At 41.8% G+C, this 25992-nt stretch overlaps 1 protein-coding gene across 3 annotated transcripts in view; it reads left to right on the forward strand.

Annotated features, from left to right (window-relative positions):
- LOC121279810 (interleukin-1 receptor-associated kinase-like 2) overlaps positions 1–25992 on the forward strand; it is a 50990-nt gene that overhangs the window by 11168 nt on the left and 13830 nt on the right. For all 3 annotated transcript variants that reach the window (XM_041191181.1, XM_041191183.1, XM_041191182.1), the window contains exons 3-11: positions 8952–9092; positions 9612–9715; positions 11046–11240; positions 17975–18039; positions 20749–20863; positions 22208–22323; positions 23318–23528; positions 24871–24933; positions 25492–25683. In XM_041191181.1, the coding sequence (XP_041047115.1) occupies positions 8952–9092; positions 9612–9715; positions 11046–11240; positions 17975–18039; positions 20749–20863; positions 22208–22323; positions 23318–23528; positions 24871–24933; positions 25492–25683 (1202 nt within the window). The remainder of the gene's footprint in view (positions 1–8951; positions 9093–9611; positions 9716–11045; positions 11241–17974; positions 18040–20748; positions 20864–22207; positions 22324–23317; positions 23529–24870; positions 24934–25491; positions 25684–25992) is intronic.

The raw sequence follows: 25992 nt of genomic DNA on the forward strand, positions 1-25992 counted from the left end.
CATGAGTTAGATGGACTATGGGCCCCAAGACTTTTTCCTCCTGAACAATATAACTGTGTTTGAAGGAGCTTGGCTAGAGTTTCCCCCAGAGATGGTAAAGAACAGGAGAGCAATTCAACTCTAATTGTGTGTCTCATATCCACCGACTCTAGTGCCTCTTGTGGGCTAACTTTTGTCTGCTTATACTGCAGAACAGAACATCCAGCCCCACAAGAAGATACCTATTTCTATTTGCCACTGGACCAACCTCACCCCCCTCCCACTTCTCTGGAAATTCATGTCATGAAATGAGTCTAGGAAGTTACAATGATATTTTTAGCTGCTAAAAAGCAGTGCCTGTGAGCCAGATGATTGTGAAACTGCTGTGAGGAAAATCAGATTTTATGTTTCTCTCATGGTTTTATTGTTGTTATTATTGTTTCTTATTATGTTCTTAAGCAGCTGCCATCAATCGAACTGTGAATATATGTGACAAGTAAGAGTGCAGTCACAATTCAGATGATGGGAATGTCTTTTTTTAAATCTATGAATATTACTGCAAGTTTAAGTTTGTTTGCTTTCCTCAGCTTGTAAACAATACACGTTACTGTCTGGTATGCAAAAGTTCACTTCAAAGGCAGTGTTCCTAAGCAAATACAATTTAATGGTAAAGTGATTTTAAATTATCACAGACTAATGGCTTTACCCCAAAATCTATCAAATTAAGTAAAATAGTCAGTGATGTGCAAAAGGGCTAGAGGCATAAGTTCAGGATACCATTCTTTTAACCTGGAAAATCAGTTGGTGAAGGATAGAACTGGAGCCAATGTTTACAAAATTCTACATTTATTTACTAAACCTCGACAGATATTTGATTGCCACAGATTCACTCCTCATAGTTTGAGCTAAAATCTGTGATTCAATGTTTACACACTTCTACATTTATTTACAGATTTACACATTACAAGCATATACCTCCTCAGCCAACAATTACAGTTTCAGTCTGTGTCTATTTACAGGGATTCAAGTGAATCGCAGTTTTTAACTTCACACTGTATGAAAAGTGAATCTGTAGCCATCAAACATCTTTCAAATTTGTTTTATGAAATATGGACCACCTTATCCAGCTATTTGATTCTCCTTGTTTAGGTATAGGTGAAAGATTCGAACTCAGGGCATCAGAACAGGAGGATTCATTGATTATTATCTGTATGGATAATATAACACGGGAGGAGGCCATTCTGTATCAGCTCTTTTAAAGAGTAATCCAGTTTGATCCATTCCCCTCTTTTTTCTCCATATCCCTGCAAATTTGTTTCTCCTTCAAATAATCATCCAAATCCCTTTTGAAGGTTGCTACTGAATATGTTTCCACCACCCTAGCAGCCAACACAATCCAAATCCTAACCACTGTTTCGAAACAAAAGTTATTCCTCATGTCGCCTCAGATTCTTTTTCCAATCCCCCTAAATCAATGCTCTCTGGTTACTAACCCTTCAGCCACTGGAGCCAGTTCTCTTCATTTATCCTATCTAAACCCTTCATGATCTTAAACACGTCTATCAAACTTCTCTTAGCCTTGAATAAAAGCAAAATACTGCCGGATGCTGGAGATCCAAAATAAAAACAAAGTGCTGAAAAAGCTCAGCAGGTCTGGCAGCATCTGGGGAGAGAGGAACAGAGTTAACGTTGAATCCAATTTGACTTCTTCAGAGCTTTCTTCTTCCTCTTGGCCTTCTCTGCTACAAGCAAAATAACCCAACTTCTCCCGTCTGTCCACGTAATTGTAATCCCTCAACCATGGAACCATTTTCGTAAATCTCTCTTGCACCTCCTGCAAAAGTTTCATGTCCTTCCCAAAGCTGTGGTATTCAGAATTGGACACAATATTCAAGCTGGTGACAAACTAATGTTTTACATAATAAGGTACTCTTTGCTCTACTTATACAGCCAGGATACCAAAGCTTTCATTGCTTTGTAGCTGTCCTGCCACTTTCAATGATTTGTGCACAAACGCCTCCATATCTCTCTACTTGCACCCTCTTTAAAATTGTGCCATATCTTTATTAGTTCACCAGCTCTATCTTCTATCATTGCAGCATACTTTCACAGGTAGCATTAAAACCACCCAGTTGAACAGGGCCCTAAGCCACTCAGTGAATAAAGTGAATGGACGCCCAAGCAATACTAATAGTTAATCCCTAGCAGAATATGACTAGTAATATCCCACAGAGGACTGTGTTGGGGCCTCAGCCATTTACTATTTATTAATGATTTAGATGATGGGACAGAGAGCCACATATCCAAGTTTGCTGATGACATGAAGATAGGAAACTTGTAATCAGTGTAGATGGAAGCGTAAAATTCTGATGAGATATTGATTGATTAAGTGAATGGCTAAAACTTTGGCAAGTGCATTTCAATGTTTATTATTCGCCACAAACTGAAGAAGAACAGATCAGAGTACTTTCTAACCGGTGAAAAGCTAGAAGCTGTGGAGGTCCAAAAGGACCTATGGGGTCCATGTACATTGATCATTTACATCTAGAGAAGAATACAAGGGGTTAGAAGTCATGCTTCAGCTATTAAAAACCATGACTGGACTTGGAGCATTATGTTCAGTTTTGGCACCACACCATAGGATGGATATACTGGTTTTGGAGGGAGTGTAACGTAGATTTACCAGAATAATGCCTGAACTGTAAGTCTTAAATTATGAGCAGAGATTACACAAACTAGACTTGTAATCCATGGAATTTAATAGATTAAAGGGTGATTTGATCAAAGTTTTCAAAATATTAGTAGGCTGATATCTACGTTGAAAGGATAGAGAGATAAACTATTTCTGCTGGTTGGGGAGTCTAGAATTAGGGAGCATAACCTCAAAATTTGAGCCTTTCAGGAGTGAAGTTGGGTGACATAGAATACAAAGGATGGCAGAAGTTTGGAACTCTCTTCCGCAAAACAGCAGTTAATGCTGGATAAATCATTAATTTTAAATCTTAGATTGATAGATTTCTGTTTATGAGACATGAGGCAAAGGTGGATATATGGAGTTAGTTCACAGATCAGTCGTAAGCTCGCTGAATAGGGGATAAAGCTTGAGGGGCTGAATTGGCTACTCCTGTTCCTCTTGGGAGAATAACTAATGTAGGAAATCAAAATACTAGTCTGAGAGAGTAGACAATGCTTTACTGAAGCTGGGATTAAGGATTGTTATTTTCTGAAGTATAAAAGGTTGCTTTATCCTTCATCGTAAGCTATGCTGTACCTCAAAAGTGTTCAAAAGTTGCCTTCATGAGCTATTTAAGTGCATAACATGGAGCCGCAAGGAATCACACACGGTTTAAATTCTCTGACCCATTTGTTTACAAAAAGCTCATTGCTGATATAAGCACAATTGGGAAGGAATTGTTTGGACTTTTGAGGCCAGATTGCCAGGACAAATGGCCATAAGTGAACCTTGGACTGCAAATTGGCTGCCTGGGTGCAACCGACCTCGGAGTGCCAACAAGCAAATTAGAGAAAGGAGCTCTCCCCGGGAGTGCTCAATGCTGACTGTAAACAGAAAGGTTTTACTCATACTGTAGCCCTGCTATTTCACGTCTTAAATTTTAAAATTCATCAAAGAGTGTAAATTTATCTAAAAACTACTACAGAAATTCAGCCATTGTCTTTTGTTTGAGAGATGGTCACAGACCATGTTTGACGGGGTAATCCCTTCCTTTAATCTATTTTGGAATTGTCATTGAAGTTGTGCTGAGCCTCAAGCTTAGTACAGTGTCAGCGGAATAAAGAGGAAGTGCGAAATATAACACAATGACAAAGTGGACTGTTGGGGGTTTTTTTTTGATCTTTAAGTTACACTCATTGTTGAACTCTAATTAATTCTGGCAGGAGGAAGAAATAAGCAGAACTCGACATAGTGAACGTTTGATTCGGTTCTGAAAAGCAAATCCAAGATCCATACTTTGGGAACTTAATCTAACAGATTGGTGTGGGTTGTTATGCTGCACGAAAACCTCTTCTCACCCTTATTCATCTAACCCCATCAACAAATCCTTCTATTCCTTTCTCCCTCATTTATTTATCTAGATTCCCCTTTAAGTAGTTGCTTCAACTACTTGACCTGTGTGAAGCAAAACCAATGGCATGGACTTGTTGGACCAAATCACCTGTTTCGGTGTTGTAAATACTATGTAACAGAGCAGTGCCAGTGCCTTCAAAAATGTACCCTCACAAGTGTCGACACTTCGCAGCATAAGCGAGGGGATAATTAAGGGAAATAATCATTTGGTTAAGTTCCCAAAGTATGGACCTTGGATTCGCTTTGCAGAACTGAATCAAACCGTCTTCACTATATAGAGTTCTGCTTATTCCTTTCTATTGTCAGAATTAATTAAAGTTCAGCAATGAGTGTAACTAAAAGACCAAAGGAAACACCAACAGCCCACTTATCGTTGTTATTGTTTTGTTATATATCTTACTCTTTTTTCCTTAACACTATACTGAGCTTAAGGTTCAACACAACTCCATGTCAGATCTAAAATAGATTAAAAGGAAGAGGAGAATCAGCCAAACAGGGCATGGTCTGTGACCATCTCTCAAACAAAAAACTGTGGTTGCATTTTTGTGGTAGAGGCTGTATCAGTTCATACTCTTAAGGCAAAATTTTTAGCTTGGCAGGCAGGCATGGGCCCATCCTGCTCAAGTGTAAAATGACGTGTGGTGACGTTGGGTGAGTATCCCTACATCAATGTGCAGTGGCGCGATACTTCATTCAGTGGGCGCGCGCCAGAGTCGGCAGCACGCCAGCTGACAATTAAGAGGCCAGTTAAGGCCATTAACATGGCTATTAAATTAAATTTTTCACTGCCCGTCCAACCTTACAGGAGCAGGCGAGAAAGCCAAGCTGCCTTTGCACTTTTTAGGAAACCTCATCCACAGGTGGGATGAGCTTTCCTAAATCAAATATTAATTAAAATTTAAATAATGTGTCCCTGCTCTCATGACAAAGTCACATCAGGGGACATGTTTTATTACATTATTTATTTCTTTTTTTAAAAAAATGCTTCATCTCCCTGAGGCAGCTCTGTGCCTCAACGAAATTATGTAGCGCGCACTTGTGCGTATGCGCGAAGGTCACGCTTGCCTTGCCCGCCTTCCTCCCCCCACCTGCACAGGCAGCATTGAGTGCTGCCGCTCGCGTTTTATGCTGGGCGGGTCTTAGTTGGCCTGCCAGTGTGAAATTGCCTTCCGGCCTCAATCGTGGGCAGCAGTCAGCTTCCTGATCACCCCCACCGAACCCGCCCAACAAGGGCAAGATTCCACCCTGTGATACGTTTTCCAACTCAAAATGTGGGATTATAGATGGAGTAAAACCTTCTACTTTTTGGTCAGCATTGAATACCCCCAAGTCAATATTCTTTATGTAAGCTGCTCGTTGGCATTATGAGGCCTGTTGAACCAGATAGCCACATTGAAGCCCATGGTCACAAATGGTCCTATGTCCTTTGTTACGATCGCCATAGAGACTGCTAACATTTTTTAAAAAGAAATTTGAACTTCCAGTTAATGGCTGAAATGGTGACACCTTTCTGTATGTCATAACATTCAAAGCTATGGGCCAAGTGCTGGTAAATGGGATTAGGTAGGTAGGTCAGGTGTTTCTCACGTGTTGGTGCAGACTCAATGGGCTGAAGGGCCTTTATTGTACTGTGATTCTGTGACAAGTACCTGACATTCTCAACACTTTCCTGGGTCTTTGGAGATTAAGGCTGGGATTTTCCGGCCCTGGCATGGGGTTCCCACCATGGCGGATGCGGGCAAGCCAGCCAAAAGTCCACCAGCTGGCATTGCTGGAAAATCCCGCCCTAAATGTCTATCCATTATAAACAGAGATACTCCTGCCATTGTCTCCAAGTGTGAACACCTTACACCTTATTCCCAGAAAAACAACCAAGTTTCCCTTTAATCTTAGCAGCCATGTCTCCCAGGCCTGTTGTCAAGGAGACCTCAGACCAGGTCATAAGCCCTCTTTCATCTTACCCTAAATTAAAGATACAGTCCCAAAACATAACAATCTTATATGCATCATATTTGTAACAACTGGCAATCTGACCCTAAAAGTTCAAATAATCTATCTTTGTGGTAATAAGTTCCACATTCTAATCACTCTCTGGATAAAGAAGTTCCTCTTGAATTCTTTATTGCATTTATTAATGATTATCTTATATTTATGACCCTCAATTCCTGTCTTCCCTCGAGTGGAAACATATTATCTGTATCTACCATATCAAACCCTCCCACGACCATAAAGATCTCTATCAGGTCATCCCTGAGTCCTCGTCTTTCTAAATAAAAGAGCCGCAGCCTGTTTAATCTTTCCCTGTGGGTATAACCTCTCAGTTCTAGTATCATCCTAGAAAGTCTTTTTGCACCTTCTACATTGGCCCTATGTTCTTTTTATAATAGGGGCACCAGAACTGTTCACAATACTCCAGTTGTGACCTGAAGAAGCTTTAACGTACCTTCCCTGCACTTCAATTCTATCAGCCTAGAAATCAACACCATTTCTTGAAGGATAGGATTTGCTTGCTTTTTTATGGCCTTATTAACATGTGTAACTACTAGTGATTTGTGCATCGGTACTCTGAGATTCTTCTGTTCCACTATTCTGTTTAGGTACTTATTTTCCACAGAGTATGTAACCACCTTTTTCTTCCTTCCAAATTGTAGCATCTCAAAACTAATTTATATTGAGGTTAATTTGCCAATTACATGCCCATTCTGCAAGTTTATTAATGTCTTCCTGCATTTTGTAGTATTCCTCCTGTGTATTAGCTATGGATGTCTCTAATTGTATTCTGATTCTAAGTCCAAATCCTAAATGGTGAACAATAGTGGTTCCAGCATAAATCCAACAACAGCTTGCATTTAGATAGTATGTTGCACAGAATAAAACATTCCATGGCACATTGCAAGCTTTATCAAACAAAATTTGTAACTGAGCAGATATTAGGTCAGATGACCAAAAGCTTGGTCAAAAGAGATAGGTATTGAGGAGCATCTTCAAGGAGAAAAGAGAAATGAAGGGAGAGAATTACAGAGCTTAGGGCCTAGGTAGCTGAGGGCAAGGCCACCAATGGTGAAGTGATTGAAATTGGGAATCAATCAAGAGGCTAGAATTGATGGAGTGCTGAAATCTCTAGGGGCTTAAGGTTGCAGATCATAGAGATAGGGAAGGTTGAAACCATGGAGGGAGTTGAAAATGAGGAGGAGAACCTCTCAGTTTTGGTATCATCCTAGAAAGTCTTTTTTGCACCTTATACAGTGTCCATATCTCCTTTTTATAATACCAACACTGAAACTGTTCACTACTCCAAGTGTGGCCTAAAGAAGGTTTAACATACCTACTGAGGCAACAGTAAAGTTGGGCAATGTTACTGAGGTGGAAAGAGGCAAAATTAGTGTTGATGCAGATATATGGTAGGAGGCTCATCTTGGGGTCAAATTGAACACCAAAGTTGTGAAACAGCCTGGTTCAGCCACAGACAGTGGCCAGGAAAATGGACAGAGTCAGTGGCAAAGGAATGAAGTTTGTGACCGGGGCTGAAGACAATGGCTTCTGTCTTCCCAACACTTAGTTGGAGGAAATTTCTGCTCATCCAGTACTGGATGTTGGAACAGCAGTTTTGTCAGGTTGCAGGCAACTTAGAGGGATAAGGAGAAGTGTACATGTGGAAACTAATGCTGTGTTTTTGGATGATGCCACTTGGGGGGGGCAGCATGTTGATAATAAATAAGAGGCAGCTAAGGATAGACCTTTGAGGAAACATTTAAGGTAATGGTGTGGGAGCAGGAAGAGAAGCCATTGCAAGTGATACTCTGGCTACGATTAGATTGATAAGAATGGAATCGGGCAGTGCGGTCCTACCCAGCTGGGTGACAATGGAAGGCATTGGATCAGAATTTCAAAGCCAACCGTGTCAAAGGCTTTAGCCAGGGTCAAGTTTGTCACAGTTAACTAGATTTCATTTGTGACTTTGGTAAGAGCTATATTGGTATATACGGGGGTGTAAACCTGTCTGTAGGGATTATGGAATTACTACGGATAACTAGCCTTAAGAACATCACTTCCCACATTTGGATAGTTTGAGTAATTAAATTTAACCCCTTCTTTCTGCTTTCTGTATTATAGCCTGATCAGGCAGCTGTTCTTTATGTGAGCACTTAGCCAGGTATGTTGAGAATTTCCTCTGGAGGTTCTCCTGATCAGCTGCCATAACTTCTGCGGGAAACCCTGGTTAAACACTGAATAAGTTTTCCAGTGACCTTCAAAGTTACATCATTTCAAGCTCCTTGAGCATTTAATATCTGGTTTTATCAAAAGCATAGCCAGTATCTGGAGGGTTGGTTGCATGTCTTCTGTCAACATACAAAATCTTATAAACATTAGTTACTCTATGTAATGTGTGATTGATAGAAATTACCGTAGAAATTCAGTGCTCTAACTGGTTTATTGATAGCAGGAATAGCATTCAAATGTTAGGTGTCTGTCACTCGCTGGGCCACCATTTATTGCCCATTCCTAATTGCCCTTGAGAAGGTGGTGGTGAGCTGCCTTCTTGAACCGCTGCAGTCTGTGTGGCATAGCTACACCTAGAGTGCTGTTAGGAAGCGAGTTCCAGCGGTTCAACTCAGTGAATGAAGGAATGGCAATATATTTCCAAATTGGGATGGTGTGTGACTTGGAGGGGAACTTGCAGGTGGTGGGGCTCCCATGTGTTTGCTGCCCTTGTCTTTCTAGGTGGTAGAGATCACAAGTTTACAAGGTGCTGATGAAGAATCTTTTATTCTATACTACTTACACAAGATGTGGACGGTGAGTGGTAGAATGCCCATCAGTGTCTGTATGGTAAGTTTTATTGTTTTCAAGCATGGTATTAATACTAAAATTGTCTTTTTAACAGGGAAGCCTGCAGCTTCTTTCATTACTCAGCCAGCTAGCTCTCAAATTCCTTGGCCAGAAACTCCTGAGATGTTCTGCCCACTTCCATCTTCCACTGGTCCAGAACTGAGTTGTGCAGACAATATGGATTCATCAAACAATGGTAATGACTAAACTGGGACAGTTATTAGTGGGATAGGTCAGTGGTAGGAAAGTACTCCCAAATATAGCTCAGCATAGTCCCATCAGTTTGCTGATGGTCAAGCTGTAACAATTGATGAGAGTTTCACCAGTGTCAAATCACATTACACCTTCATACTCTGTCACCTACAAGACAATTTAGAAAAAAATTACATCAAATGGAATAATTCCAATCATATAAAATAATCTTACACACCTGAAACAGTTACACTGTCAGACAGAAAGACATGGCTGAAGTTAAAATAACTGGAATTTGTACAACTTTATCAAGAAACACCTGTACCAGAATACCCTTCACCCTTGTAACAACCTACCATTTGTAAAAACTTTCGTACACAAGCGGCTAACATTACCCATGTGAAACACTGAAGATGTTAAGAGTACAGTGAGCAGTTTATGTCAGGGGCTAGTGCAGAATTACAGGGTTTTGATTCGTAAATTTTTCTTTCTCCTGATTAATGTTTGTCTTTATTCTCTCCAGTGCACCAGCTTGATCCACTTCCTAAACCATCAATTCCTCCGAGTCACTTGAACTCTACTTTCAAGCCAGACTGTGACAAATGTGATATGCCATCACCAGAGATGGTAAGGTTAGCAGTGCACTTGGCACTTGTTATATCAGCTGAACATTTCCAATGATTAGGTGATTACTGAGCATCCAGCTAAATAATATCGACATGCCACTGATCATCCCAGTATCGGGGTTCCATTGATTGAGAATCAGAGATTAGCCAGGAACCAAATAATTAGAAGTTGCTCACTGAGTGTAATCAGTGCCAAGTATGTAAATAGGAAGAATATAAGAGGCAAAGGAAGGGGCAAAAAAATGTGATTGAAGTAGATAGTTCCAGTTGAAGAGCCAGTGTCGGTACAGTTATGATGGGCTAAACAGCATCCTAATTTCTGCCAAGATGTAAAAAGGCATGAACAATTGAGGTCTGTCTGCATTTTTATGAACTGCCCTTTGACGACTATAGTTGCAGTTACTTCACAGTTTAGTTCTAGTAATCAAAAGTACTATTATGGAGTCTCTGAAAAGTATTCTGATCCAATTTTGTTCCAGGTTGAAACGTTGGTGAATCATTATAATACACTGATTTGGTGTTCACCTCTAGGCACCACACTTTAAGAAGGATGTGAGGCATTGGAAAAGATTTATGGAAATGGTTTCAGGTGTGAGGAGCTTCAGTTACATGGATGGATTGAAGAGGTTGGGGCTATTCTTCTTGGAGAAGGGAGGGTTGGGCGGAGGTTTGATAGAGGTTTTCAAAATCATGAGGGGTCTGGACAGAAAAGATAGGAAGGAACTGTTCCCATTGGTGGAAGGATTGGAACCCAGAGGACACTGATTTAAAGTGAATGGCAACAGAACTAAAAGAAACTTTTATCCGCAACCTGTGATGAGGATCACTGGAAGGTGAAGTTAGATTCAATCATGGCTTTCAAATGGGAATTGGACAATTATCCAAAAAGAAAACATTTGCAAGGCTGTGCGGACAAAGCAAGGGAGTGGGACTAGCTGTGTTGTTCTTGCAGAGAGTTGGCACAGACACTGTGAGCCAAATGGCTTCCTTTGTGCTATGACCATTCTATGATTCTATGTATGAACATGCCTGCAGCCATACATTTTATTTTTCTATTAATTTTCTTCCATGGGAGCAGCTTTGCTCCTTCCCCATCCCCCACCCCCCCATATGACCTTTCATCTGATTATTCACACAAAAGTGGTAGAATAGACCTGTTTATCAATGCTGTGGGAGGAACAATAATGTCACATGTGAGCAGCACTTGGTTCATATTGACACATACAACTGGAAAGGTAATACACCTTTGGCACCCCTGTGGTACATTGCATGTGTATGTCCCTATGCCAATTCCTGTACATGTTACAATATGTTTTATCTGCTTTGTTCAGGATGAAGCTAGCAGCAGACCTCTCCAGGAAACTAATCACTACCCTGCAATACCCAGCTGCATCTGGCCCTTGCAGGACCTCGAACACGCCACTGATAATTTCAATGAGAGGAATAAGATTGGCTCAGGAACATTTGGCCATGTCTACAAAGGTCACCGGTTCAGTACTGAATATGCCATAAAACTGCTTAAGGAGGCAAGTCTCTTTATTTTGTGCTAATAATAGATAGGCTCCTGTGATGATCTTGCAAACCAATATGTAGCTTGCTTCTTAATATCTTCATCTTAACAATGTCTAAAAATATTTAGATATCACAAGGATCCCCTCGTCACCACAGGTTTATTTAGTACATTTTAACATTCAGTATAGTTTTACAGCTTGCAATTACAAAAATTGATGCTTGCTACCAGAGATAAAAGGGCTGATAAAAGGGAGGCCTGTGAGCGAAAGCTAAGTTAAACTATCCCACACTCCACAATATTAGGCCTGACTTTAACAGCGGGGCTTCATCTAAATGGGCTCCCACTTAAGCCTGGTGGGCAGTGCTAGCTGGCCAGCAGGTGGGAATGAGAATCCATGCAGTAGGAAACTGCTGCTGTGGGCCCAAAGCAACAGTCCCCAGAAATTAAGTGTATCATCGGAAGGGGTGGGGAGTGTGGGGGACAGAGTTGGGAGAGTCGCATGGTTGCAGGAGGGGATCCCTAGAGAATGGGGATGCTCAAAATTTCCTTGTGGTGCTAAGAGGACTACCCCTGCTCATCCTGGCCTAAAAAGAAACTAAAGAATAAAATGAACTCCCCTTTCCGTGCCTCTCTGGCTTTGGAGTTTGATCAGAGTATTTAATATCTAACTACTCTGCTCTCCGCTGAGTGTCCCTCTCACCTGTTCTAAAGAGTGGGTTAAAAGTTTTAACCCAAGGGAAGGCAGCAGGATTGGTTGGGGTAAGTCATTTAAGCCATTTTTACTGCCAACCTGTCCAGTTTCTGCTGGATGGGCAGGGTTAAAATCAGCCGTCAGAAATCTATCTGAATAATGTAATTCAGATTAGAAATCAATAGCAGATGCATGAAAATTATTTAGTACAGGAATTAATATCCTATGGCATTGAATAATGCTTCTGATTTCCTAGTTTTGCTTGCATTGTGGTGTTGCTGGGTAACAACTGAATGCAGGAGAAGTGCCTACATCAGGTGCCACATGCAAACTCAAATAACGGCATTCCATACTGTTAGTGTTAGTTTTGCTAATTCTAAAGACCCCACTTCCCCATCAGCCCTTCTTAATCAGCAGAGAATAGTTTGGTGGTACAGCAGCCTGCATATTTTATATAAAAAAGGAAGTAAAAGACAGCTATTTTGGCGTTCCATATAATTAGACAGATTTGTCGGACCAATCATTGTCCAGAGGAAATGGCAGAAATTGAGCAAATATTTTGTGTCTGTCTTCACAGTAGAAGACACAAGTTACATACCAGAAATAGAGGGTAACCTAGAAGCTAATAGGGGTGAGGATATTGAGGTAATTAATATCAGCAGAGAAAAAGTACTGGAGAAACTGAAGGGACTAAAATCTGATAAATCCCCAGGACCTGATAGCCGACAGTCTTGGATTCTAAAAGCAACAGCTACAGGGATAGTGGTTACGCCGATTATCATCCAAAAGCTTCTAGATTCTGGAACGGCCCCAGCAGATTAGAAGTTAGCAAATGTAACACCGCTAACTCAAAAAAGGAGGCAGAGAGTAAATCAAGAGCTACATGTCAGTTAGGCTGATGTGAGTCACTGGGAAAGTGCTAGAACCTATTATTTAGGAAGTGTAAACAATGCATTTAGAAAACCATAGTATGATCTGACAAAGTCAACATGGTTTTACAAAATGGAAATTGTGTTTGACAAATTTATTCGAGTTTTTTGAGGTTATGACTAACAAGGGAACAATAGATGTCGGATTTCCAAAAGATATTTAATTAGGTGCCACACAAACGGTGAATAGGTAAGATAAAAGCAAAGTATTGTGAATGTTGGAAACCTGAAATAAAAACACAAAATGCTGGAAAAGCTTAGGTCTGGCAGCATCTGTGGAGAGAGAAACAGAGTTAACATTTCGAGTCCATATGACTCTTCTTTAGAGAGAAAGAGAAGTAGAAATGTGATGGATTGTATACTGTTTAAGAGGAGGTGGAGTAAAATAGAAGGTCAGGGATAGGTGGGAGCTAAGGAGAAATTGGACATAGATGTCATGGACACAGGACAGAGTTAATGGTAATGTTAAAGACTAAAGAAGGTGATGATAGTGACATAAAGGTAGGATAGAATGTGTTAATAGCAGAACAAGGGTCAGTGTTCTGTAAAAGCAAATCATAAAAGCAAGTTACAGATGGCCTTGTTTGGGGCGGGGGGAGCCGGGGTTGGTGTGGGGGAAAAGGAAAAATAAATAATAAATGAATAAATGAAAACAAAAAAAATTGGACTAAAAAAGAGGTAAAGATGGGGGAGAGAGTTCATGGTCTGAAGTTGTTGAACTCCATGTTAAGCCCGGAAGGCTGTAAAGTGCCTAGTCGGAAGATGAGGTGCTGTTCTTCCAGTTTGCGTTGGGCTTCGCTGGAACATTGCAACAGGCCAAGGATGGATATGTGGGCATGAAAGCAAGATGGTGTGTTGAAATGGCAAGCAACAGGAAGGTTGGGGTCATGCTTGCAGACTGAGCAAAGGTATTCCGCTAAGTGGTCACCCAGTCTGCGTTTGGTCTCCCTAATGTAGAGGAGACTACATTGGGAGCAGTGAATGTAGTAGACCAAATTGAAGGAGGTAAGGGCTGCTTCACTTGAAAGGACTGTTTGTGAGCCTTGAATGGTAAGGAGAGAGGAGGAAAAGGGGTAGGTATTGCACCTTCTGTGATTGCATGGGAAGGTGCCTTCGGAGGGTGGTGAGGAGTTGGGGGTGTTGGAGGAATGGACCAGGGTATCACGGAGGGAACTGACCAGGGTGTCACGGAAGGAACAGCCCCTATGGAATGCTGATAATGGGGAAGATGTATTTGGTGGTGGCATCATCCTGGAGTTGGTGGAAATGGCGGAGGATGATTTTTTGAATGCGGAGGCTGACGGATGAAAAGTGAGAACAAGGGGACTCTATCATGGTTCTGGGAGGGAGGGGAAGATGTGGGGGCAGAGGTGCAGGAGATGGGTTGGACACGGTTGTGGACCCTGTCAACCACAATGGGGGGAGCCCTCGGTTCAGGAAAAAGGAAGACATGGCAGAAGCGCCATTTTGGAAGGTGGCATCATCTGAACAGATGTAATGGAGGCGGAGGAGCTGAGAGAATGGGATGGAGTCCTTACAGGAAGCAGGGTGTGAAGAGCTGTATTTGAGGTAGCTGCGGGAGTCCAGAAATGGAGACAGAGAGGTCAAGGAAGGGAAGTGTCAGAGATGGACCATGTGAAGATGAGAGAGGGGTGGAAATTGGAAGCAAATCGATAAATTTTTCCAGGTCCAGACGAGAGCATAAAGCGGCACCGATACAGTCATCAATATGCTGAAAAAAGAGTTGTGGGAGGGGGCCTGAGTATGACTGGAACAAGGAATTTTCTACATACCCCATTAAGAGATGAGCATAACTGGAGCCCATGCAGGTACCCATAGCCACACCTTTTATTTGGAGCAAATGAGACAAGCTGAATGAGTGAACAAGCTCAGCCAGCCAGAGGGGAGTGGGAGTGGATGTGGATCGTTCAGGCCTCTGTTGGAGAGCCCACAGACCATCCTGGTGGGAGATGGAGGTGTAGAGGGACTGGACGTCCATAGTGAAGAGGAGGTGATTAGGGCCAGGAAACTAAAAATTGTTGATAATGACATAGGGTGTGAGAGAAATCGTGAATGTAGGTGGGGAGAGACTGGAAAAAGGGAGAAAGAATGAAGTCGAGATGGGAAAGAATGAATTCCATGGAGCAGGAACAGGCTGACACAATGGATCTACTAGGACAATCCTGTTGTGGATTTTGGGAAGGAGGTAGAAGTGGGCTGTGCAGGGTTGGGAGGCTGAAATTGGAAGCCGTGGAGAGATTAAGATGGCCGAAGTGAGCACGGAGACAAAGTCGATGGAAGACAAGGTCAGCATCATGCTGAGCCCAAAATTCATTGAGGTGTTTACCTAAACTCACTTCTTTGAAGGTGGGGAGGACTCCTGCCCAACGGACCCTTTCACCCACCTCCAGTATTCTCCTTCTACCTGCACCCCTCCCTCTGGCCACTTACCTGCTCTTGATCTTTTCATTGAGAACTGTGACATCAGCCATCTTAATTTCTCTGCTCTTGTCACCCATTCCAAACTGTCTCCTTCTGAACTTGTTGCACTCTGTTCTCTCAGGTCCAACTGGCTTTGTTATCAAATCTGCTGACAAGGGTGGTGCTGTTGTTATCAGGTCTACTGACCTCTACCTTGCAGAGGCTGAGCGCCAACTCTCAGACTCTTCCTCCTACCTCCCCCTGGACCATGACCCCACCACTGAATATCAAGCCATTGTTTCCAGGACTGTCAGTGACCTCATCTCCTCTGGAGATCTTCCCTTCCAACTGCATAGTCTCCCAACACTGGACAGCCCGCTTCTACCTCCTCCTCAAAATCCATTATCAGACCCTTCATGTCAGCCTGTTCCTGTCCCATGAAACTCATTTCTTCCCATCTTGACTCCATTCTCACTCCCCGTCTCCAGTCTCTTCCCACCTATATTCGCCATTTCTCTGACGCCCTACGTCATATCAACAATTTTCAGCTTGCTGGCCCTAACCACCTCCTCTTCACTATGGACGTCCAATCCCTCTACAGCTCCAGCCCCCATCAGGATGGTCTGAGGACTCTCTGTTTCTTCCTTGAACAGAGGCCTGAACAATCCCCATCCACCACCATTTTCCTCCGCCTGGCTGAAACTGGTTCTCTCATTGAACAACTTCTCCTTCAACTTGTCTCACTTCCTCCAAATAAAAGGTGTGGCAATGGGTACCCACATGGGCGCCAGTTATGCCTGTCTCTTTATGGGCTACATGGAACATTCCTTGTTCCAGTCCTATCCAGGCCTGCTCCCACAACTCTTTTTTTTTTTCAGTACTGTATCGGTGCCATTTCATGCTCTCATCTGGACCTGGGAAAATTTATCGATTTTTTGCTTCCAATTTCCACCCCTCTATCACCTTCACATGGTCCATCTCTGACGCTCCCTTCCCGTCCTTGACCTCTCTGTCTCGATTTCTGGTGATAGACTGTCTACCAATATTTATTACAAGCTGACTGACTCCCACAGCTACTCGACTACAGCTCCTCACACCCTGCTTCCTGTAAGGACTCCATTCCATTCACCTAGTCCCTCGGCCTCTGTCACATCTGTTCTGATGATGCTACCATCCAAAATGGCATTTCTTCCTTTTTCATTAACCAAGGGTTTCCCCCCCACTGTGGTTGATAGGGCCCTCAACCATGTCCGACCCACCTCCTGCACCTCTGCCCTCACCCTTTCCCCTCCGCCACAGGACCAAGATAGGGTCACCCTTGTCCTCACTTTTCACCGCACCAGACTCTGCATTCAAAGGATCACCTTCCGCCATCTCTGCCAACTCCAGCATTGCCGCCACCAAACACATCTTCCCCTCACCCACTCGTCAGTATTCCATAGGCACCATTCCTTCCATGACACCCTGGTCCACTCCACCACCTCCAACTCCTCATCCCCTTCCCACGACACCTTCCCATGCAATCATAGAAGGTGCAATACCTGCCTCTTTACCTCCTCCCTCTTCACCATCCTAGGCCCCAAATGCTTCTTTCAGTTGAAGCAGTGCTTCATTTGTACCTCCTTCAATTTTGTCTACTGCATTCGTGCTCCCAATGCCGTCTGCATATTTAAGGAAATATATACTTGCATTGGAGGTAGTTCAGCGAAGGTTCACTTGATTAGTCTCTGGGATGAGACAATTATCCTTTGATGACAGGCTGAGTAAATTGGGTCCATACTCTTTGGAGTTTAGAAGAATGAGAGGTGATCTCATTGAAACTTACAAGATTCTGAAGGGACTCGACAGGGTGGATAGATACTGAGAGGTTGTCCCCCCTCGTCGGGGAATCTAAAACAAGGGGACATAGTCTCAGGATAAGGGGATGAACACGTAGGACTGAGATGAGGAGAAATTTCTTCGCTCAAAGGGTTGTGAATCTTTGGAATTCTCTAGCCCAGAGGATTGTGGATGCTCCATCATTGAATATTTAAGGCTGGAATATACAGATATTTGGAGTCTCAGGGAACCAAGGGATATGAGGAGCAGGTGGGAAAGTGGAACTGAAGCCCAGATCAGCCATGATCATATTGAATGGCGGAGCAGGCTTGACGGGCTGTATGGGCTACTCTTGCTCCTATCTCTTTGTTTTCTTGTGAGCCCAGCCTTTACTTGAATAGCCCATTATCAAGAGAGAAAGTTGGTGGATGCTTCCATCTAAATCTTCACTACCTACGTGCTTTCTAATTGATTGCCCGGTGTCTTGCCTTGGATGAGCCATATTTTGCTGCAGCTAAGTCTGGGAAGACCAAAGCCATTTTCTTCAGCCCCACCCATCATCCCACCTCTGGTTAGTACCTCAAGCTGAACTAACCTCCACATCCTGCTTGACTCCAAGTTGAGTTTCTGACTTCCTATCCTTTTCTCCCTCTACTTCTACCTCTGTAACTCTGCCTCCCTTCAGTCAAACTTTTGGCCATTCCTCCTCATCTTTTCTTCTTTGGATCATTGTTTTTTAGTGTCTCCAAGATGCCTTGGAATAATTTTCTAAGTATTCACAGAAATGCAAGTTATGGGTTATTGTTGAGGGATACTGTATAGTATCTCTGTTTTGTAAATTGTGTTGGTTCTTTTTGTGTGTCTCACATCCAAATGCTTTTTGTACAGGTGGATGACATCAACTTGAAAATCAAGCAGGATTTTTTTCACAGAGAGGTTGAGAGTCTTTACAAGTAAGTATATTATTATCATGTGTCAAGATCCCTCTATGTCCTGTGATGTTTTCGTGATGAGAAAATACCACCAGGAGGCCACCCCACAATATGGTGCATTGTGTGCATCATGGGTTATGACTATAATTCACATCCAGTGACTCCTTAGTTTTAGTTGAGTTGCCAAGAGTGAGATAATGCATAGGGATCAGGAGATACAGAGGTGGGTTTCCCTATCCAGACTACACTCAATAGGGTTAACAGCATATGTAATTAAAGAGGAAGTGACTGTAGGGATAAATACTTATCAACTGATGACCTCTATATACATTGACCTCTATATACTTATAGTGTTATTTATATCTCTCGAAGGCTCATTATGTAGCAGAAATGTTTCAAGGAAGTTGCTGTTAAGGATGGTGTGTGTATCTGTTTTTCGGTCATGATGTCAGACATCTTCCTTGTGGTGTCAAAATGTTCAATCTTCCACTTGTGCTTTCTATATATAGATCATGTGCTACTTCACCCTGCTAAAGACAGGTTGTGTCATCCCCTGGCCACATGGGTTAATTCAGGAGAACTTTATTTATCTATTGTACTATCATAAGTTGGATCCACTCCTCTTGTCCCCCGACACCCGTTCCCTACCTAAGACAGCATTTTGGATTGTTCCAAGCTCTTGTGAGGCTTGGTCTGGAGAGGAAAAAGAAACTAACTAAAAGTTACTTAATTCTGGTTGTCGTATGAAGGTTCTCCGGTATTTATTTGGCTAGTCCAGCTCAGATTCTGGTCAATTCTAAGCCCCAGAATGTGGATAGTGGGGGATTCAGCAATTGCAATGCCATTGAATGTCAAGGGGCGATGGTTAAATTCTCTCTTGTTGGGGATGGTCATTCCCTGGTACTTGTGTGGCACGAATATTACTTGCCACTTGTCAGCCCAAGCATGGATATTGACCAGGTCTTGCAACATTTGGACATGGACTGTTTCAGTGTCTGAGGAGTCGTGAATGGTGCTGAACATTGTCCAATCATCAGCGAACACCACTTCTGACCTTATGATGGAAGGAAGGTCATTGATGAAGCAACTGGAGATGGTTGAGCCTAGGACACTACCTTGAGGAACTCTTGTAGTGATGTCCTGAAACTGGGATGACTGACCTCCAACAACCACAACCATCTTCCTTTGTGCTCAGTATGAGTCCAACCAGTGGAGTGTTTTTCCCCCTGATTTCCACTGACTCCAGTTTCTCTAGGGCTCCTTGATGCCACACTCTGTCAAATGCTGCCTTGATGTCAAGGGCAGTTACTCTCCCCTCACTGAATATTTGCTAGGCCATTTTAGGGGGCATCCATATTGTTGTGGGTCTTGTGTCACACATAAGCCAGAGTGGGTAAAGGATGGCAGATTTCTTTCCCTAAAGGGCATTAGTCAACCAGATGGAGTTTTATAATATCAAGTAGTTTCATGGTTACCATTACAGATACTAGCTTTTTATTTCAGATTCTTACTTCATTAACTGAATGGAAATTCCCTAACTGCCATGGTGAGATTTCAACTCGCGTCTCTGGATTATTCATCCAGGTCTCTGAATTAATAGTCCAATGATCACTTTGCTACTGTTTCCTTGATCAACGTGTATCTCCAAACAAATACACTTGTGTAGCTAGCTCACTGACAAGCCTCTCACTCTGCACTAAGCATCAGTTCAGACAGTCATGTGCCAATATGAACGACTGCCAGTTGAGCCTAATGACTCCAGAGAGATGCTCATTATCTAACTGAATCAGGTTAAGTTGCATCATAAATGATCCCCATCCTGCAGGTTTTGAGGGAACAAGTAGGAAAATTCTGACCCTGCCTGAATAAGGGTGCTTCCCTCAATGGGATCTTATGCAGGTTTGAAATGACATGTGTAGGTCTGGTGGGGACTGTTCCAGCATCCACCCACAGCACATTGTAAATGCAGTAAATCTGGGATTTGTGCCATCAGTGAAATGGAGGATACCTATAGCACAAATGGATATTCCCTCTGTAATGTGTCAGACTGACTGACATTGAGTTATTAATGAAATTGATATAGATTTGTTGTTTTTTCAATATTATAAAGCTGAAATATAAAATTTAAAAAGGAAGGGGATAAAGTATTTATGGTGGTGAAATTGTTCTTCTCTATTTTCATGCTCATGGCAAAGTTCAACCCTAAGTCTTACCTCTAATTCCCCTTCTCTTTAGATCTTTTCAAATTGCAGCCAAGAAACTGGTGATCTGCTCCCTGGTTTCTGCCAATACTGTGCATTAAATGACTACTTGGAAATATTTGAGTTGATTCTCCAATTTTCCCTCTTTCTTTGTAAATGAATGGTTCACCTGATGGTCAACTTTCCTATTGTAACTGCTGAGACTGAAAGTTCACCTATCTTGAGACAGCAGTGACACAAATCAGTATCCTGAGCTCTGTTCACACCATGCCCCAATCTGTTCAAGCTCTCCCTCATTGATTCAATGCAAAGTCCAAAATAGTAATCCATTTTATAAAATTAACAGAAAAACTTTTAGTTCACTGTTGCTGCTCAGAATGAGATGAAAATATGCATCTTTGCATTCAAAAGAAGGAAACGAGTGGTGTGATCTGCTGCAAAAGCTGAAGCGATGATGCAAGTTTCTTGTGAAATATCTGTCCTTACTCAAAAAATTTAATTGAAATTTGATTTTTCCTCTTCACCTCAGGTTTCGACACTCTAACATTTTGCCCCTAGAAGGATGCTGTGCTGAAAATGGCATTTACTGCCTCGTTTATCGTTACATGTCCAACGGCTCGCTTGAGAGCAAACTTCAGTGCAAAGTAAGCAGTCGTACCTCCATTTTCACTTTATGTATTAGAAATTACAAACAAAATTGTCTACTTAAACTCGTAATTCTGTAATAACTCCCTCACCCCTTGGTGATCAAGCTTCAGTAAAAGCAGCTATCATGTTAATCTGGGATCCTCCCTACGATACATCTGATGCAACTGAGTAATGCTTCAGATACTTAGTACCTATTTGCTGCAGGCATTTAAGGAATGAAAGGAGGTAGCTTGCATGACTTCAGGTTGCCCTGAAGCTCTTCACACACAACAATATCCTTTTGAATAAAAGCAAAATACTGCAGATGCTGTAATCTAGAACAAAAACAAAAATACCTGGAAAAACTCAGCAGGTCTGACAGCATCTGCGGAGAGGAATACAGTTAACATTCCGAGTCTGTATGACTCTTCATCAGAACTAAGGAAAAATAGAAAAGAGGTGAAATATAAGCTGGTTTAAGGGGGGTGGTGGGACAGGTAGAGCTAGATAAAGGGCCAGTGATGGGTGGAGATTGCCAAAAGATGTCATAGACAAAAGGACAAAGAGGTGTTGATGTTGGTGGTATTAGCTAAGAAATGTGCTAATGGGGACATTAAGGGTGGAAAGCAGGACAAGCAAGGAACAGATAGCCCTAGTGGGGGTTGGGTGGGGGTGGGGGGGGGGGAGGTGGTGGTGGTTGATGGTGGAAACTAAATTGGCTAAATGGTAGAGATAAAACCTATTTCGATTCCCCCCATCCCCACTAGAGCTATCTGTCCCTTGCTCATCCTGCTTTCCACCCTTAATGTCCCCATTAGCACATTTCTTAGCTAATTTCACCATTGGCAACACCTCTTTGTCCTTTTGTCTATGACATTTTTTGGCAATCTCCACCTATCACTGGCCTTCTATCCAGCTCTACCTATCCCGCCCTCCTTAAACCAGCTTATATTTCACCTCTTTTCTATTTTTCCTTAGTTCTGATGAAGTCATACAGACTCGAAACGTTAACTGTATTCCTCTCTGCAGATGCTGTCAGACCTGCTGAGTTTTGCCAGGTATTTTTGTTAATGTCCTTTTGAAGTGTGGTGTAGACAAACACAGCAACTAATTTGTGTACAGCAACGTGCTAATGATCAGATAAGCTTTTTTATAGTCATGTTGATTGAGGGATAAACATTAATCAGAATGCTTAAAGATCTCCCCTAGTTTTCTTTGAGCAGTGCCATGGGATCTTTGATAGCCATTTAAAAGGGCAGACAGACTCTGTTTAACATTTCGCCTGGAACAGTACCTCCAACAGCCCAGCACTCTTTCATTTTGCACAAAGAAATTATTAAACCATATATTTTCTGTTCTAGAATCCTGCCGATGCCATTTCATGGAACAGACGTATTAACATTGCAATTGGAACAGCAAGGGCAATACAGTTCCTGCATCAGAGTAATGTGCCTCTAATTCATGGAAATATTAAAAGGTAAAACTGCCAATTCCAGACCTTTGATTCACCAAGCCTGTTTTAATTAGAAAGGTAATAATTCGTGGAATTGGACTAAATGTGAAAAGCACATACCTGGTACTAGATACTTCATTGTGATTCATTGTCTTCCTCAGGCCGCTTTTCCCCTATTTTCCAATCTGCTGGTGAAGGCAGTAATCAAAGCCTGATACCTCACCCAAGTTGTCACTTTTCCTCCACAAAATGCTTAACAACTGTTGTTGGCACATCATAGCTGGGCCCAGTCCTATCCTTGCCTGAAGTCTGTATGTGCACTTTCTTGAAAGATACATGATAGCAAGTTTAACCAGGAATCCTGCCTGATATTGTTTTGCCTTTCCTATCTAAGAAGTGCTGCACTCTACCTAGCTCTGCCCCAATGATTTGTCCAGAAACCAGAGCAGGAATCTTCCAGCTGGGTAGCTTGGTGGTACATCATGTTACCCATTGAGGTGTCAGGGAGAGGTTCCAGCTACATTTTTATTCAGTTATTTGAGTTTAATACTATTTTTCTCCTTTTCTCTCATCTTTGTGCACTAACTGCAGTCAAGAATGTTGGTAGATGGGCAGCCTACTTGCAGATTTTTGTCAGCATTTAATTGAAACAGGTAATGGATGTACAAGAATGGTTTTGTTCCCAAATTCTTCACTTATTAGACTCTGCTGAGCTCCTCAAAATGGTGCAGCTGAAATCACAATCCCGGCAATATAGGATAATGTAATCCGCATTCCACAAATCCAGGTGGTTACACATTCAAATTCTGGGATTAGACAGCCATTTGGTAGAGGGATTTTTAATTGGTATTTGGTAGTTTAAATGTGATTGTGGAAATCAAGTACCAGGACGTTGTGCACTGAAAGGTATTGATTGTAATATAATTACTGAAAGTTTAAAGCCATAATTAATAGTTGATTACCAAATAATAAGACATTATATATTGTTTAATTTTTTTAAATTTTCTTGCTGTTGCAGTTCTAACATTCTGTTGGATGAATATTTTACACCAAAGCTGGGAGACTTTGGTCTGGTGAAGATAGGCCCTCTTAGCGGAGGTGTGAACCCCATCAATGGCCAAACTACCCTGAAGACCAAGACTTTGCAGGGGCCTCTAGCCTATCTACCTGATGAGTTTATTCGGTTCAGGCAGCTGTCTGTAAAAGTTGACACCTTTAGCTTTGGAATAGTAAGTAGTTTGCCTGTGATAAAGGATTGATTATTTAGGAATGAGGTGAGGAGAAACCCCTTCACTCAAAAGGTGGTGAATCTTTGGAATTCTCTACCACATAAGGTTGCGGATGCTTCATTGTTGAGTAATATTTAAGGCAGAGATACACAGATTTTTGGTCTCTCAGGGAATCGAGGGATATGGGAAGCAGGCAGGAAAGTGGATTTGAGGCAGAAGATCAACCACGATCATATTAAATGGCAGAGCTTGAGGGGCCATATGGTCTATTCCTGTTCCTATTTCTTATGTGATGGGTTTGACCATTCATTTAAAGTATCCAGTCATTGTTATACTTATGAAAGGGCATCTATCACAAGGATATTTGATTACAAAACAAATCAGTTTATTGTGTCCTAATATAGATTATGGGTGAGGTGTCAATTAGAATTATGTGGGCAGTGTTGGGGCCCTTCTCGGTTGTTAATGCTTCAGAGAGAATTCAGAGAATAAAGAGCATTCTGGGATTTGGTGTTCCAAATAATGAAGAGTTAATCAGAACTGAACTTATTTCCATTGGGAAATGCATTTATTTTAATTGGGGGGATATAAAGAGGGAACATGATTCAGGACTTTCAACTGATGTGGGGAAGGGGTTAAGTCTGACCCCAAAGCCTCTTTGCCTGTGATATATGTACCCTTCCTCTACCCTTCCTCATCTGTGCCCAACATAACACTGGGTGACACCCGTCCCTATATCACTGCCAATGTTTGGTGTGATTCTGTGATGATCGAAAATCGTGATGTGATAGCAAGCTGACAGTCAATGTAAATGTGCCTTGCGAAATGCCACACTGTGAAACCCACCATAGCATTGTAAAACATTACCAAGTACAATTATAATTTTTTTTTTAAATAACAGGAGAGTAGTGACGTGAAAATATCAGGTCGACCCTACCTGTGTGAAGATATTCTTTAAGTACAGTATAAACAAAAGCACCTGATTTTACTCTAATCTTCCATTGCTTGGAACAATAGGAAAATTCAGACTGACTTTTATGTTCCAATGGATTTCCCTTTCCTTCAGATTCTAACTGGAAATAGCTAGTTTGCCCTTCAATTTTCCCAAGGGCCTTGGCTGAAAATAGGAAGTCATTATATGAAAGATTCACTGGCACAAAATAGTATGCGAGCACTTGGTGGGATAGTGAGTCAGTACTCACACTGTGCTGTGGTGGCGGATCACCTGTCCCCTCATTCATACTTTATAAAGTAGATTCAAGGTACAATGTGCGATATTTGTATAGGAATGCCTATCTGCTTAAGGATAAAGCTCTCAAGTGTCATTGTCATCCTATTGCAGGTTCTTGCTGAAATTTTGACTGGTATCAAAGCAGTGGATGAGAGCAGGCAACCAGCATTTCTGGTAAGAAGACACCTTCAATAAATGCTTCACAACGTACATTGCATTAGCTGTATCCCCTCTCCTAGCTAATCAGATACACAACGTGGCACAAATAATAATCTCTAATGATCTACTTCAGTGCCTTTTTATTAGTTGGCTCTTTTATTTATGTCAGCCTTTCCCTATAAGATTTTGGACATTTCCCCTTAAATCCTCCTTTCTGACTCTGCCTCCTTCTCCTCCCTCCAACGACACTATAATCTTGCATTGGTGTCTTTTCTGCATTCATACATGAAGGTTTCCATTTTATATAGACATATATTTCAGTTTGGTTAACCCACTAAAGATGATGCTCACCTCTCTATGACTCAGGAGTCTTTGTTGAGGCTGTGGCTTTGTAGGGCATCTTGACTCTAGATGTGACCTGAAAGTGTTCGACCTTGACACCAAAGGTAGTGTGCTACTTCTCAGCCCTGACACCCTTTACCTTAAGCCCAAAAGGCTTCAAAAATATTTGTGAATGTTTACAATTTTTTTGATATTATATTACATGTTCTTATCGTTCTTTCTGCTGAACAGAAAGATCTTATGCTGGCAAAGTTGGAGGCAGCAAAGCAAACAAAAGGTGCTGCAGATCTAGAGAAAACAGCATACAACATTTATCAGATGTACTTTGATACCAAGGGTGGCCCTTTTCCCTTACGTTTTGCAATTAAGTTTGCTGTTATCACCTGTCAGTGCATCAAAAAGAAGAGACCTGAGATGAAAGAGGTAAATAAAGTACATTAGTCAATATGAAGAAAAATTTTAATAGAGCTGGACTGTTTTTATTGGACAGAAGAGATGATGGAATACTTTGAAAAAGGTGTAGAAAATTATTAAGGGATGGGACAGTGTGGTTAGAAACAGTAACTAACAGAATGGAATATTCATTGAACATGGTTATGAACTTGCTTTCTGATAAAGATGAATTTGCTAAAATGAACTTATCTCAGTCACTATGAAAACTAGAAAGCATCGATCATAAAATTGTACTTATGTTCTGTCAAAGGTATTGCTGGCAGAACAATGCTCTGCCTT

The sequence above is a fragment of the Carcharodon carcharias genome, chromosome 7 (genome assembly GCF_017639515.1).
Source record: "Carcharodon carcharias isolate sCarCar2 chromosome 7, sCarCar2.pri, whole genome shotgun sequence".
Lineage (NCBI taxonomy): Eukaryota > Metazoa > Chordata > Chondrichthyes > Lamniformes > Lamnidae > Carcharodon > Carcharodon carcharias.